Source organism: Gopherus evgoodei, chromosome 5, assembly GCF_007399415.2.
Source record: "Gopherus evgoodei ecotype Sinaloan lineage chromosome 5, rGopEvg1_v1.p, whole genome shotgun sequence".
In the NCBI taxonomy this organism is placed as follows: Eukaryota; Metazoa; Chordata; order Testudines; family Testudinidae; genus Gopherus; species Gopherus evgoodei.
Genome location: NC_044326.1, coordinates 30196446 through 30210350, shown reverse-complemented (window position 1 = coordinate 30210350; position 13905 = coordinate 30196446). Strand labels below are relative to the sequence as shown.

The following is a 13905-nucleotide window of genomic DNA, read 5'->3' as shown; positions in this document are numbered from 1 at the left end:
AGAAAGATATCTTGGACTCATCATTGATAGTTCATTGAAAATATCTGCTCAATGTCCTGTGGCAGTCAAAAAAGTTAAAGAACTTTAGGAACCATTAGAAACGGGATAGATAAAATGACAGTAAATATTGTAATGTCACTATATAAATCCATGGTATGCCCACACCTTGAATACTATATGCAGTTCTGGTCACGCCATCTCATTAAAAAAAAGATATATTAGAAATGTAAAAAGGTACAGAGAAGGGCAACAAAAATGATTAAGGCTATGGAACAGCTTACATATGAGGAGATATTAAAAAAACTGGGACTGTTCAACTTGGAAGAGACATGACTAAGGGGGTGCAGGGAGAGATGACAGAAGTCTATAAAATCATTAATAGTGTGGAGAAAATGAACAAGGAAATATTATTTACCCCTTTATGTAACAGAACCACCCTGAGTCGCCCAATTAAATTAATAAGCAGCAGGTTTAAACACACAAAAGGAAGTACTTCTTCACACAATACACAATCAATCCATGACATTTGTTGCCAGGGGAAGTTGTGAAGGCCAAAACTATAACTGGGTTCAAAACAGAATTAGATAAGTTCATGGAGGATTGGTCCATCAATGGCTATTAGCCAAGATGGTCAGGGATGAACCCCTTGCACCAGGTGTCCCTAAGCCTCTGACTGCCAGATGCTAGGACTGGACGACAGAATGGATCACAAGATAATTGCGCTGTTCTGTTCATTCCCTTTGAAGTCGCTGTTGGCAGACAGGATAGTGGGCTAGATGGACCACTGTTCTGACCCAGTATGGCCACTCTTATGTTCTCATGCATCATTGGCTCATCTTCAAGTTGTGGTGATAAGGTCAGTGAATGAATATATTGCGTATTACAATTGCTTATAGTTTGATTAGGCTGAGGGAGAAGAAAAAATATATGCTCGGTAACAAATTTTTAAAATACAAACGTCATTTTTGAAAAAATAAAATGATGCTGGTGAACTGGACATAGGTTTCAATTCTAAGAAGTAAAAATGATTTTGTAATTAGCATGTATAAAACAACTCTTGACAAATTATCTAGGAAGTCATTAATCAGATCTATCCTACTTGTTATCAGTGCTCAAAGTATACTGTAGTATTTGGGAATAGCTGAAACCTCAAAGTTCCTGACAAAGCAATTTTGCGGGGTGAGAGAGAGATTTCAGAGTTAACACCTCATGAGCACAAATGGAGGCAGGGATTTCATGGTAATTCAGTTTTACTCTCCTTCTCATATAGAGCATGCTCAAACAGTATGGATGCTACTTCAGACATAAGGCTAGAAATGCAGCGACATAATAAGAATGCTGCTACAAAGTGATCAGGAGGAATAAGGAGGAGGGAGAGGAAGAGGGAGGAAGCAAGGAATGATTCCTTCTATTCAGTTTCAGAGAACTCCTTTGCATACAACTCAACTTCTCAGACTCTGCACTGGGGCCAGGATTTGTATCTTAGACAACCTGAAAATGTGAAATATCTGCATAGAGATTTATATTGGATTCAAATTCAGAAAGTTTTCTTTGCAGTGATAAAGGCCATAAATTTACTTTTTGTAAAATGAAAAAAAAACTTAACTTTGGGGTAAGTCTTAAGTTTCTCAGAAAAGGTTCCTACTTGCTAGTGGTGAGTGGATTTGTCAAGCTCTGCATAAAAGTATTGCCTGATCACTCTTTTTCCATCTCATTTTTATAATTATCATTTATTTAAATAGTTTTGGAAGAAGGAAGTGCTAACTTTATGGGAAGCAAGTTCCTCCTTCACCTTAAAAGCCTCTTTGCAGAGGTTCATCCCAGCTCAATGGATTTGGAGGGGCAATAGCTAGTTCTGCCAGATTCTCCCACTCCAAAGCCACAGGCTGGAGAAGATCACATTACAGCACATGGAAGTCTGTAGTAACTAAGCTGCTGCCCACACGGCAATTTGGAACCTTCAACCTTAAGAATTCTGGCTATTAGCAAAGGCCCTTGCAGCATAAATAGGGCCCTAACCAAATTCACAGCCATGAAAAATATGTCACGGACTGTGAAATCTGGTCTCCCCCTGTGAAATCTGGTCTTTTGTGTGCTTTTACCTTATACTATACAGATTTCATGGGGGAAACAAGAGTTTCTCAAACTGGGGTTCCTGACCCAAAAGGTGGTTCATAGAATATCAGGGTTGGAAGGGACCTCAGGAGGTCATCTAGTCCAACCCCCTGCTCAAAGCAGGACTAATCCCCAGACAGATCTTTACCCCAGTTCCCTAAATGGCCCCCTCAAGGATTGAACTCATGACCCTGGGTTTAGCAGGCCAATGCTCAATGTGTGTGTGTGGGGGGGGGGGGTAGAGGTGGGGGTTGCAAGGTTATTTTAGGAGATTGCAGCATTGCCACCCTTACTGCTGCGTTGCCTTCAGAGCCGAGTGGCTGAAGAGCAGAGGCTGTTGGCTGGGCACCCAGCTCTGAAGGCACTGCCCCTCCAGCAGCAGCACAGAAATAAGGGTGGCATACATACCATGCCATCCTTACCTCTGTGCTGCTGCTGGTAGTGCCTCTGCCTTCAGAGCTGGGCTCCTGGCCAGCACCCGCTGCTCTCTGGCTGTCCAGCTCTGAAGGCAGCGCCGCCGCCAGCAGCAGTACAAAAGGGTTGCAGTACCACAACCCCCCTACAATAACCTTGTGACCCCCCCCAACTCCTTTTTGGGTCAGGACCCCTACAATTACAACACCATGAAATTTCAGATTTAAATATCTGAAATCATGAAATTTATGATTTTTAAAATACTATGACTGTAAAATTGACCAAAATGGACTGTGAATTTGGTAAGGCCCTAAGCATAATTCCTGGAGGAGCTCAGGGACCAGTGGGGACTGGTGGGGCCAGGCAACCATGTAGAAGCCATTCCTCTCCAGAAGATCACTCATGAGCCATAGGATTATAGGGAATCTGTGGATTTGCGGGAGGTGGTTGAGGAACCCCATTATTTGTCTTGTGGTGCTTAGAAGCCCCAATGAGGAATCAGAGCTCTATTATGAAAGGCACTGCATGCATACATAACAAAAAGATGATCCTTGACCCCAAACAGATTATAATCTAAGTATAAGAGATACCAGCAGATACAACAAAAAGACAATGGGAGCATAAGGTAGCACAGACTATTAAGGTAAATATATTTAGCAGCAGTCATAGCACACTCCCGGCTTAGCCACTGTCGAGCATTATGCTGGCACTGCATAGAGGTGATTTTTAAGAAGATATCTGAAGGAAGATAATATAATGACTTAAGATATTTGCATGGAACTTCTTCCATGTATAATAAAGTGATGAGTGAGAAAGCACAAAGGTATTTCTGGGAAAATTTGACTATTGGGCAACCAAGGCTGGCATCTTTGAAGTAGAAGTGGAGCTGACAGTCAATGGCAAGCCTGGCTTCTCAGACAGTCAAGCTGACACTGAAGGAAGTGAGTTTGAGCTTAGTCAAGACACATGTGCAGTGGTACATTTTTTTCCCTTGTGGAGTCAAGGGATATTCTAGATTTGGAGGCTGAACTCCTTAGCATACACAGGAGGGTCCATTCTTAAGTTTCCTATGCCTCATTAGCTTCCCCCCTTCCCTTACCCCTGCTTTTTCATATCGTATATGTACGATGAAAACTAAGAAACTCAAAATACAGCTGTAATTGTTAACAAACCAGAGGCTTAGAATACCTCTTTCACTCATGTATATAGTGTTTCTATCAAACAGTAATTAAATATATATCAAGGATATGCACTTAACAACTCCACTAAATTCAATATTAAAATTTATTTTGGAAATTTTAAAGAATTAGCACAATACATAGAATTAAAGCAAATAATGAAATGAAACAACTATAAGAAATGCTGTACTGTTAGCAAAGGACACTCTAGTTCTCTATGTAATCAAAAAACAGTTAATGGAACTGCGAGCTTCTCTACACAGCTTTAGCAACAATACTAGACTACAAACTGAATGCAACACTAGCAGCAAAAAGATAATTCAATTCCAAATGCCACTAAATAGTAATTGGCCTGTGCTGTAACTTCCAGAAATTGTGAAACACGGTGGTGTTTTATGATATGGATATCTGAACAGTAGAGACTGGATCATCAACTCATTTCTCTAAAGGGGGACTAAGGAACAGCTATCAGATAATGGTCTGAACTGAACTAGGACAAATGTGAACCAGTGACTTAGACATGAAAATATCTGTATCTTGTTAATACCTGGATTTATCCAAAATTCTTGAGATTCACATATTACACTCAATGTAGCTTATACAGAGACAATGGGCCAGATTCTCAGGTGATTAAATTAGGGTAGCTCCTCCGAAGTCCAGGGAGCTATGCCAATGTACATCAGCTGACAACTTGTCCCGTGTGCTGTTTCTCAGAATTTTTTTCCACAATCCTTTAATAAAACTGTGACAATTCTTTTAATTGAGCTGTGTATACCATCACTTATATGAAGTATTAAGGGAAGAAGAATTGTGGAAAAACAAATCAGAGTTATGTACACTTTTAATAAAGATAGTACAGAGAGTATTTACTTTAAGTGTTAGTGAAATTATGATTAGTGCTACAATGTGTTTTAATTGATTAAAAGATCTGTGATTCAAACTCACTAACACGAGAAATCAATGACCAAAACAGATCACTTTTTTGCAAAAACTGATTAAACATGCAGACAAAACAAATCTAAAATCAATAATCTGGAGTAATTAATCACAATGACCAATATCAGCCCAATCAGAATAACTGTACTGTAGCAAACATAAATGAATTACCTCGTCTTCTCCCATAACTCCTCGCTGCATGTAAACAAAGGACAAATCGTAAAATGTCAAAGAACTGTATGTACCATGCCCAAATATAAAAATAATTATACAAAGAACTATGTGGGTAATTGATGAATTGCACTAATCTGCATAAGAAGTTGCTACTGATATACCTATGTGATCACATTAAACTAAAGCCTATTTAAAATACTGTGCTTTTTTACTTTTTTTGTTGCCTATGCACCAAGTACTAGATATAAAAGAGTATGCTTTACATACATCAAAATAATTTTGGATAATTTCTTTAACTTTAAACATTTATAATTTTGCAATTTTCTACTATGACCTTACACTCTTAATTAATTATATTCTCTCTATATAAGTATTAGATTTAATATAACCTCTGTAATTTAGCTTCTGTCTTTCTCAGCTCATTGCCTCAGAATCTACGACAGAATTTAAATAACGTACAAGATTTTTCTAATAAAGTGAAAATGTTGCTTTAAATCAGTGTAGTAAGAGTTAAATGAGAAACAGCCTGGTCCATGGAACAGTCTGTACAGTTCTTTGCAATGACAATACAAATGTTATAAGCCATGACCTTCCTTTTCCATTAAAAGAGCTAGCAGAAAATTAAGCACAAGGTTTTGTTTTAAACAAAAGACTCCTTGTGGTACTAAACAAAATCAGAGCGTAAGTCACAAGAAATGACATTGTATTATAAACACTGCCTAACACTTGCATAAAGTCAAGGCAATGAAGTCAAATACATTACGACTAAATCACGATTTACCTCATTTTTTAGTATTACAGGACTCATGAAGAGATTGTGCTAATGGTTACAATTCAGAAGACTCCACACAACACACTAATGCTATTTTTCAGCATTCTAGCCTTTTAGCAAAAAAACAAACAAACTACTAACATGTAAAGAGTGAATGATAAGTAATAAGTTACATATAATTTGTCTTTCAGTATTATGCTTTTATAAAAATATTTTCAGTTCCTTCTTCACAGATTTAGTACTTGAGAATAGTTTCTTTAAAATGACAAGATGGGAAGATACTAAAATTTTCTAAATACAGTAATTATTTAAACAGAAAACATTCTTCCGAGCCTAATGTTGCAAGTGGACCTCTGTGCCCACTCAGGGCTCCTTTGAGTTCAATGTGACTATGTGCACAGATCCACCCACAGAATACAAGATCAGGGCCGTAGATATGCAGATGGTCTCAGAAATCAAAAAACCTCCTCTGATTTATTCATCTCCCCACTTCAGTATTTTATAATAGCTATATTATAGTAATGCCCATTTGCACAAACATGGTCTTTAATTTTATTTAGCATCACTCCTTTTCTTCTACAGGCCCTTTCCTATCAGGGATTTACCACGTTATTTGTAGAACTCTGAAAAGCCTCCCATTACATTTTTTCTCTAATTTAATCCTATTATTCTTGAATCCTCAGACAGCAGTCACCATTTTTCCCCTAGCTATATTATACTGAACTCATTTTGAAGCTAATATTTTTAGTGTCACATGGAAGAATTATACACTTTCCCCTCCCTTTCAGAAATACAGTTACAACAGTAAGGGAAAAACCAAATGCATCAAGCCCATACTGATTAGTCAATTTTTAGCATGACTACAGTGGCATGCACACACTCATGGCTAATATAAAAATAGAATCTTGGCCTAATATACACTAATAAGTCCCTTTAGGCACAAACACTATTATCATCTCTGCTCTGTTCATCCAGTTTTGCTTCCCTCTGTCATCCAAACCAGCTCAGCAGTGTTCTCAAATTTTCATACTGTTAAGACAATCTTTTCGCTTCTCATGAAAGACGTTTTGGTAGGACACTTACAAATTTTTTATGTTTATATGTTTTTAAATAATAGTAGCATGTGAACTCTTGGAAACAAAAATAAAACTAGAAGTAGAAAAAAAAACCCTATTATTTAGAATACAATGCTGTAGTTGCAAGAAAATGGTGCATCTGCTAGGATATTTGATATACATGTATTAAAGTTACATTTATGTGCCAAAATATCCCCAAAAAGTCTGCGAGTATTTTGCCCAGCCAGGAAAAAACAAAAAACAAATCATGGCACTAACATGACACATTTGTTGCCATCACATTGTTTATTCTCCTTTTGTAGATCTGCAACTAGAGTCCTTGATTTCAAAAAGGCAAACTTTAAAAAAATTAAGGGAATTACCAGTAGTTAGGAATATGGATTGGACTGAAGAATTCAAGGTTCTGAATGTGGAGGAGTCTTGGAATTTCTTTACGTCAAGATGCAGAAGCTATCTGAAGCCTGCATTCCAAGCAAGGGTAGAAATTTCACAGGGAAGGGTTGCAGACCACACTGGATGAGCAAATAGATCCAGAAGATGGGATGGATCAGCAAAGAAAACTACCTCTTGAAGGTCAGAAAGTACAGGGAAAAAGAGAACTGCCAAAAGCTAAACAGAGCTGAATCTTGCAAAGGAAATTAAAAACAATAGTAAAAAGGTTCTAACACCACATACAACTCTATCCCTATATAACGCTGTCCTCAGGAGCCAAAAAATCTTACCGCACTATAGGTGAAACAGCGTTGTATCGAACTTGCTTTGATCCAACAGGGTGCACAGCCCCGCCCCACCGGAGCACTGCTTTACTGCATTATATCTGAATTTGTGTTATATCGGGGTAGAGGTGTATATAAAATAGAAAAGACTGAAAGAAGAAATGGGAGCACTAAGCACTGAGGATGAGGTGAATATTAAAAGATAATCTAGGCATGGTCCAACTCCTAAAAGAATATTTTACCCTTATTAAAAACCTGAGGCAATGAGATATTTAGGGGCAGTGGCAGGGTAGCTAATGGAAATGAGACTATGGAAGTAGAAATTACCACATTCAATTTGGAAGTGAAACTCAAACAGTTTAATGGGACAAAACTGGGGGCCCAGATAATCTCTATCCAAGAATATTAAGGGAACTGGTACATGAAATTGCAAGCCCAATAGCAAGAATTTTTAATTAATCCATAACCTGAGGGGTCATTTCCTGTGACTGGAGATTTCCTAATACAGTACCTATTTTTAAGAAAGGGTGAAAAATGACCTAGGAAACAAGAAGTCTGTTAGTTCGACCTCAATAGCATGCAACGTCTTGGAATAAAATTTTGCCAGAAAAAGTCGTTGAGGACATAGAGGTGAACAGTAATTGGGATAAAATACAACATGATTTTACAAAAAAGTAGATCATGCTAGACCAACCTGATCTCCTTTTTTGAGAAGTTTCACAGGGTAGCCATTTTAGTCTTCATCAGCAAAAACAACAAGGAGTCCTTTTGGCACCTTAGAGGCTAACAAATTTATTTGGGCATAAGCTTTCGATGGCTATAACCCACTTCATCAGATGCATGGAATGGAAAATATAGTAGGTAGGTATAAATGCACAACACATGAAAAGATGGGAGTTGCCTTACTGAGTGTGTGGAGGGTCAGTGCTAACGAGGTCAATTCATTAGGGTGGATGTGGTCCATTTCCAACAGTGGACATGAAGGGGTGAATATCTCTTTTTTGGGGGAGGGGTGAGGGAGTTTACTAGTAGAGTTCCTCAGGGAAGGGTTTTGGGACCAATCTTATTTAACAATATCATTCATGACCTTGGCACAAAAATTGGGAGTGCGCTAATAAAATCTGCAGATGATATTAAGTTGGGTGGCATTGCCAACACAGAAGAGGACCGGAATATCATACAAGCAGATCTGAATGTCCTTGAAAACTGGAGTAATAGAGATGGAATGACATTTAACAGTGCAAAGTACAAGGTCATGCACTTTGAGACTAACAACTAGAATTTTTGTATAAGCAGTGGACTTATCAGTTGGAAGTAACAGAGGCGGGAGAAAGACTTGAGTGTATTGATTGATCACAGGATAAATATGAGCTGTCAGTGTGATGTGGCCATGAAAAAGGCTAATGCAGTCTTAGGATGCACCAGGTGAGATATTTCCAGTGGAAACAGGGAAGCGTTATCATCATTATACAAGGCACTGGTGAGACCCCATCAGGAATAGTGTGTGCAATTATGGTGTCCCATATTTAAGAAAGATGAATTCAGACTGGAACAGGTACAGAGAAGGCTACTAGGATGATCAGAGGAATGGAAAACCTACCTTATGAGAGGAAACTGAAAGAGTTTGGCTTGTTTAGCCTTACCAAGCGAAGGCTGAAGGCAGATATGATTGCTCTCTATAAATACACCAGAGGGATAAATATCAAGGAGGGACATGAGTTATTTAAGTTAAGTGCCAATGTGGATACAAGAACAAATGGATATAAACTGGCCATCAACAAGTTTAGGTTTGACATTAGATGAAGAACAGCCACTGAACCCCAAAACAAGTCATTTGCACAGTTCTATTTAGAACACTTTATATTTGACCTTTTGTAGTTATTTGCTACACAAAGAATTTCTTCCTCTATCAGGTAAAGACAACAATTAAAGAAACTATCAGGGTATCACATTTTTAAAGCAAGTCATGTTTCCTTATCTGTATTACAATTTTTGATTGTTAAGACTTAAAGAATGTTAAAAAGCTATTGCACTTTTTACTGTTTCTGCTGTTTATTTAGTTTTTACACCTGATTCAACTGTGAACAATAAAAGCAGACTAGTCAGTTTCACTTTCTGTTTCTCTTTGTAGGGAAATGTTTAAATAATTATTTTTTTTAACAAGTCATGAAAACTTTAAATATTAGGTTAAGTAAATTTGTAACCAGACATGTAGAAATTCAAGTTACTTACTTGTAACCAGAGTTCTTTGAGACAACTGTGCATATTTCCACTTACGGGTAATATGCCAGCCACTGCAGCTTAATAGAACTTCCTCCAAGCAGTGCCTGTTATAATACATGTGCAGCCATCCTACCTGCTCCCTCAGCATCTTCAAATGTTCTGTGGGCAAGTCTATATAAGGTGGCACGGTGGCCTCTAGCGCCTCAGTTCCTTCTACCGCTGACCCAGAGAATCCAAGATAGGAGTCTGAGAAAGGGGCAGGAGGAAGGTCAGTGGGAAGTGTGAATATGCAGTCATCTCAATGAACTCCAGTTACAAGTAGGAAACCTTATCTTCTTCGAGTGGCCCTGCATATTACCACTTATGTGTAGTTTGACTAGTAGTGCTGAAAACACTCAGGAGGTAACAGAGTTCTAATTAAATAACAATCAAAACACTGTTTTACCAAATCTAGCATCTGCTCTTGAAACCAGATCCAAAGTATAATGTATGGACTGACTTCCAAACAGCAGCCTTACAGATTTCCCATTAGGAACAAAGTTTAAGATAAGCTAAAGATGCTACCACAGCCCTCATGGAATAAGATCTCACAGTAGTAGGCACTGGGACTGCCACTAACGTGTAATATTCAAGAATACATTGTTTAACCAATCTGGAAACAGGCTGAGCAGATACATTGTAACCCGTACAGTTCTTAGCATAAGAACAAAACTTATGACCTCCTAAAATCTTTAGTTCTGTTTAAACAACATGCTCAAACTCTTCTAGCCTCAAAAGTATGTAAAGCAGATTCCCTTTATTAGCATGTGGCTTTGGAAAAAAACACTGGTAAATTAGTTGTCTGACTCGTGTGAAACTCGGATACTCTTTTTGGTAAAAACCTGAGATCAGGTCTAAGAACCACTTTGTCTTTGTGAAATACAGCAAATGGCAGATGTGTGCAATTTTTTCACCTTTCTGTCTTATGTTATAGCAACAATAAACATAGTTTTAATAGTTAAAATAAGGAACACACTTCCAAAGGTTCAAAAGGCACTTCATAAGCCTCACTAAAACCAATTAAGATCCCATGTTGGAAACAGATCTCTCAAGGGGAGGTACAAGTTAGATATTCCCTTTGTAAACCTTTTACCCACATTATGCACAAGTAATGATCTGCCATCAAAGCATGATAAGATGAGAAAGCCATTAAACGAACTCTTAAAGAATTAGAGACCCTCAGACTTTAAATACAGTAAAATACTTCAATATACAGGGAATAGAAGCTGTAACTGGTGAGTCATATTCGCCTTGCATCCAAGGAGCAAATCTAACTCATTTCAAGTAATAATTTTTCCTCTTAAATTATTTTCTAGAATTAAGCAACCCATTTTGAACCAACAAGGAACAAGAGTATTTTAGATTAGTCAAAGTCTGACAGTACAGGCTGTCAGATGGAGAGACTGGATGAAGAGTCCTGTTCTGCTGTGACAACAGGCCTAGATACAGGGGGATGGGGGAGAGATCCAGCAGTCACATGGAGTCTGTAACATGTACACTACTGTCTCAGTCAAGCTGGAGCAATCAGGATCACTCTTGTCCTATCTCATCTTATTTTCCCTTTATCTTCTGAATTAATGGAAAGGCTGGAAAAGCATACAAAAGGCTATTCCCCAATGCATTAGGAAAGCATCCAAGATCATGTGACAGTCCTTTCCCACTCTTGATCAGAAGGGAGACTTTGTTGAACCTTGTCACAAGCAGGTCTAACATGGGGCTGACCCTAGCTAGAGAAAATCTCTTACACCGCCTGATCCTTTAGTGATCTCTCATGCATCCGAGAACCGCCTCTGCTGAGCTTATCTGTGAACACACTGCTCTCCCCTGCTAGATGCGGTGCCACTGGATAGACACTGTGAAGAATGCACCAGTACCGTAGACTGACTGCCTCAGCACCTAATAGAGAAGAATGGGTGCCTCTTTATTTGTTGACATTGCACAGCCATTGTATGGTCTGTCACTAACTGAACAGTCTTCCCATTTACATGGAGGAAGAAAAGATTTGACAGACAGAAGAATGGCATGCAATTCTAAAATGTTTATGTACAAAATTCTTTTCCTAAGACACCAAGTGACTGTGAACTATAAAAGAGTCCAGATGAGCTCCCCACCCATTGTTAGTTGCAACGGATGTTATGTGCTGGACGGCAAGGGGGGATTGAACAGGACCCCCTTGAAAAGACTAATTCACAATTTGTCCACCACAAAGAATCTAAAAAACGTACCGATGCATGACAATTAACATATGAAGACTGTCCAGATTTGGCTTGTAAGCTTGAGCCAACCAGTGCTGCTTTGGCCTTATCCTGAGACATGCAAACAGAATAACATAAGTAATCATTGGCATAAGAACCATCAGACCCAACAAGAAAAGCATTGCCTGGAATCAATGACAAATCTCTAAAATAGACCGCACACTATCTTCAGAAGTCTTTCCTCTGGGAGGAAAGCTCTTCCTACTACTACATTATAGACAATATAAAAACAGATTTCCTGAGATGAGCATAGATTTTACTTTCTTATATTCAGAAAGAATCTAAAATCTGTAAAAAGGGAGGTAGACTAGCAGATGTAACCTAGCAGAGGATGTAACCTAGCAGATCTTTGCAGGAGGATGACCTCAGCAGCCAGTTTTCTAAATAGGATTAAACAAATACCCTATCTTCTGAATGCACTGCTAATACAGAAGAGCTCTGAGCACTCAAGTGGCAGGATCTTGTACTGACAATGTCTTTGTGCTGTCATCAAATGGAAGTATTTCCGATGATTTGGCTGAACAGAAACATGTTTTAAATAGAGAGTTGTGAACGAGTCAATAATTGAAGGTGAGGCAATTAGGGAGGCTAGGGTTAGCACTCCAAAATGAAACTTCTCAACAAACCTTTTCCATTTCCTTAAATCTATAATTAGACATAAACTCCCCATCTTTTTTCTAGATCAGGAAATATTGACTAAAACCTCTGACCGTATAGATACTTGGGTACTTTTTTCACAGAACCTATCTGAAGCAATTTCTGAACTTTTAACAGAAGAATAACCTCATAACCCTGAAAAGGGAAGGAGAGGGGAACCGAAAGGAGATAACTGTTCTAACTGTATTGCATAGCCCTTTACTATTATTTCTAGGACCCACTTGTCCAATGTAATAAGCCTCCAATTGTTGATAAAATGGATTAGAATGTCCCCAAACAAAGGGAGAGAAGGACTTTTGATCCTCATGTTAAATCTGAGGCCATTTAGTCAGTGAAGATGAAACAGAAAGAGCAGATTGCTTCAGTTTAAGCCTAGATCTGAATTATTTCTTTTTATGTTAAGACTGAAAAGATGATGTCGTCTGCTGATGAAGGTAACATTTCTGAGATGAAAAATAAGTTGAAGACTGGGGATAAATCTGTCTCTAGTAATGAAAAGAAGGAGGTAGGAGGTCTCTTTCTAGGAATAGGATATAAATCAAGTGAACAGCAGACCTGGTCTCTTAACTTTTCTAGTAATTTGTCCATTTTATTACCAAAAGGACCATCACCCTCAAAGTGGAGATGCTTATCTTTACATTTAGTATCCAGTCCATTATGCTTTCTCAAGGTAACAGCAGATGCCAAAGCTCTGAATGAAGAGGCAGGAACATCAAAAGAAGCCCTGAGAGCATGTTTTGCCACATTTTGTTCCTCTGCCGATATTTCACTGGCCAGTCTCCTCTGATCATCTAGTCCAGTGGTTCCCAACGCAGTGCCCATGGGCAGCATGGTGACTGCCAGGGCATTTATGTGTGCCTGCCTAGTGCCCAGCAAGGGAGAGAAGCTGTGGCCCCACGCCTGTTGGGGACAGAGAACTCTGGGGCTGTGGGCTGCAGGTGCCAGTGTTCTCTGTCCTCCCGGCTTCTCTCTGCACTGCCCAGAACTGGCGCCAAAAACAAAAAAAATGCTCCAATTCTGCAGAATGGATGGAATGCCGCCCCATAGCATATGCTGCCCCAGGCATATGCTTGCTCCACTGGTGCCTGGAGCCAGCCCTGTATGTAAGTAATTGTTGGCACCCGCCACACTCTTCTGAAAACATGAATGTGCTACTGGCCACAAAAAGGTTGGGGACTACTGATCTAGTCACTTCTTCACAAACAAAGCCAATTTTCTCTCACAAGTGAAACCAGTAATGGGCCATCACTGCCTGCTAATTAGCCACTCTAATCCCTAGAGAAGAAAGAAAAAACTTTCTCTCTATAACCTGGAGTCAAATGGGCATGACCAGGCCTAAATCTATTACTG

At 38.9% G+C, this 13905-nt stretch overlaps 1 protein-coding gene across 5 annotated transcripts in view; it reads right to left on the bottom strand.

Moving 5' to 3' along the window:
- The window catches only part of CPEB2 (cytoplasmic polyadenylation element binding protein 2), a 99578-nt gene that overhangs the window by 43695 nt on the left and 41978 nt on the right, over positions 1–13905 (bottom strand). For 4 of the 5 annotated variants that reach the window (XM_030564418.1, XM_030564421.1, XM_030564420.1 and 1 more), the window contains exon 5: positions 4815–4838. The exons of the other annotated variant lie outside the window; for it this stretch is intronic. In XM_030564418.1, coding sequence (XP_030420278.1) covers positions 4815–4838 — 24 coding nt within the window. The remainder of the gene's footprint in view (positions 1–4814; positions 4839–13905) is intronic. 5 annotated transcript variants of the gene reach the window in all.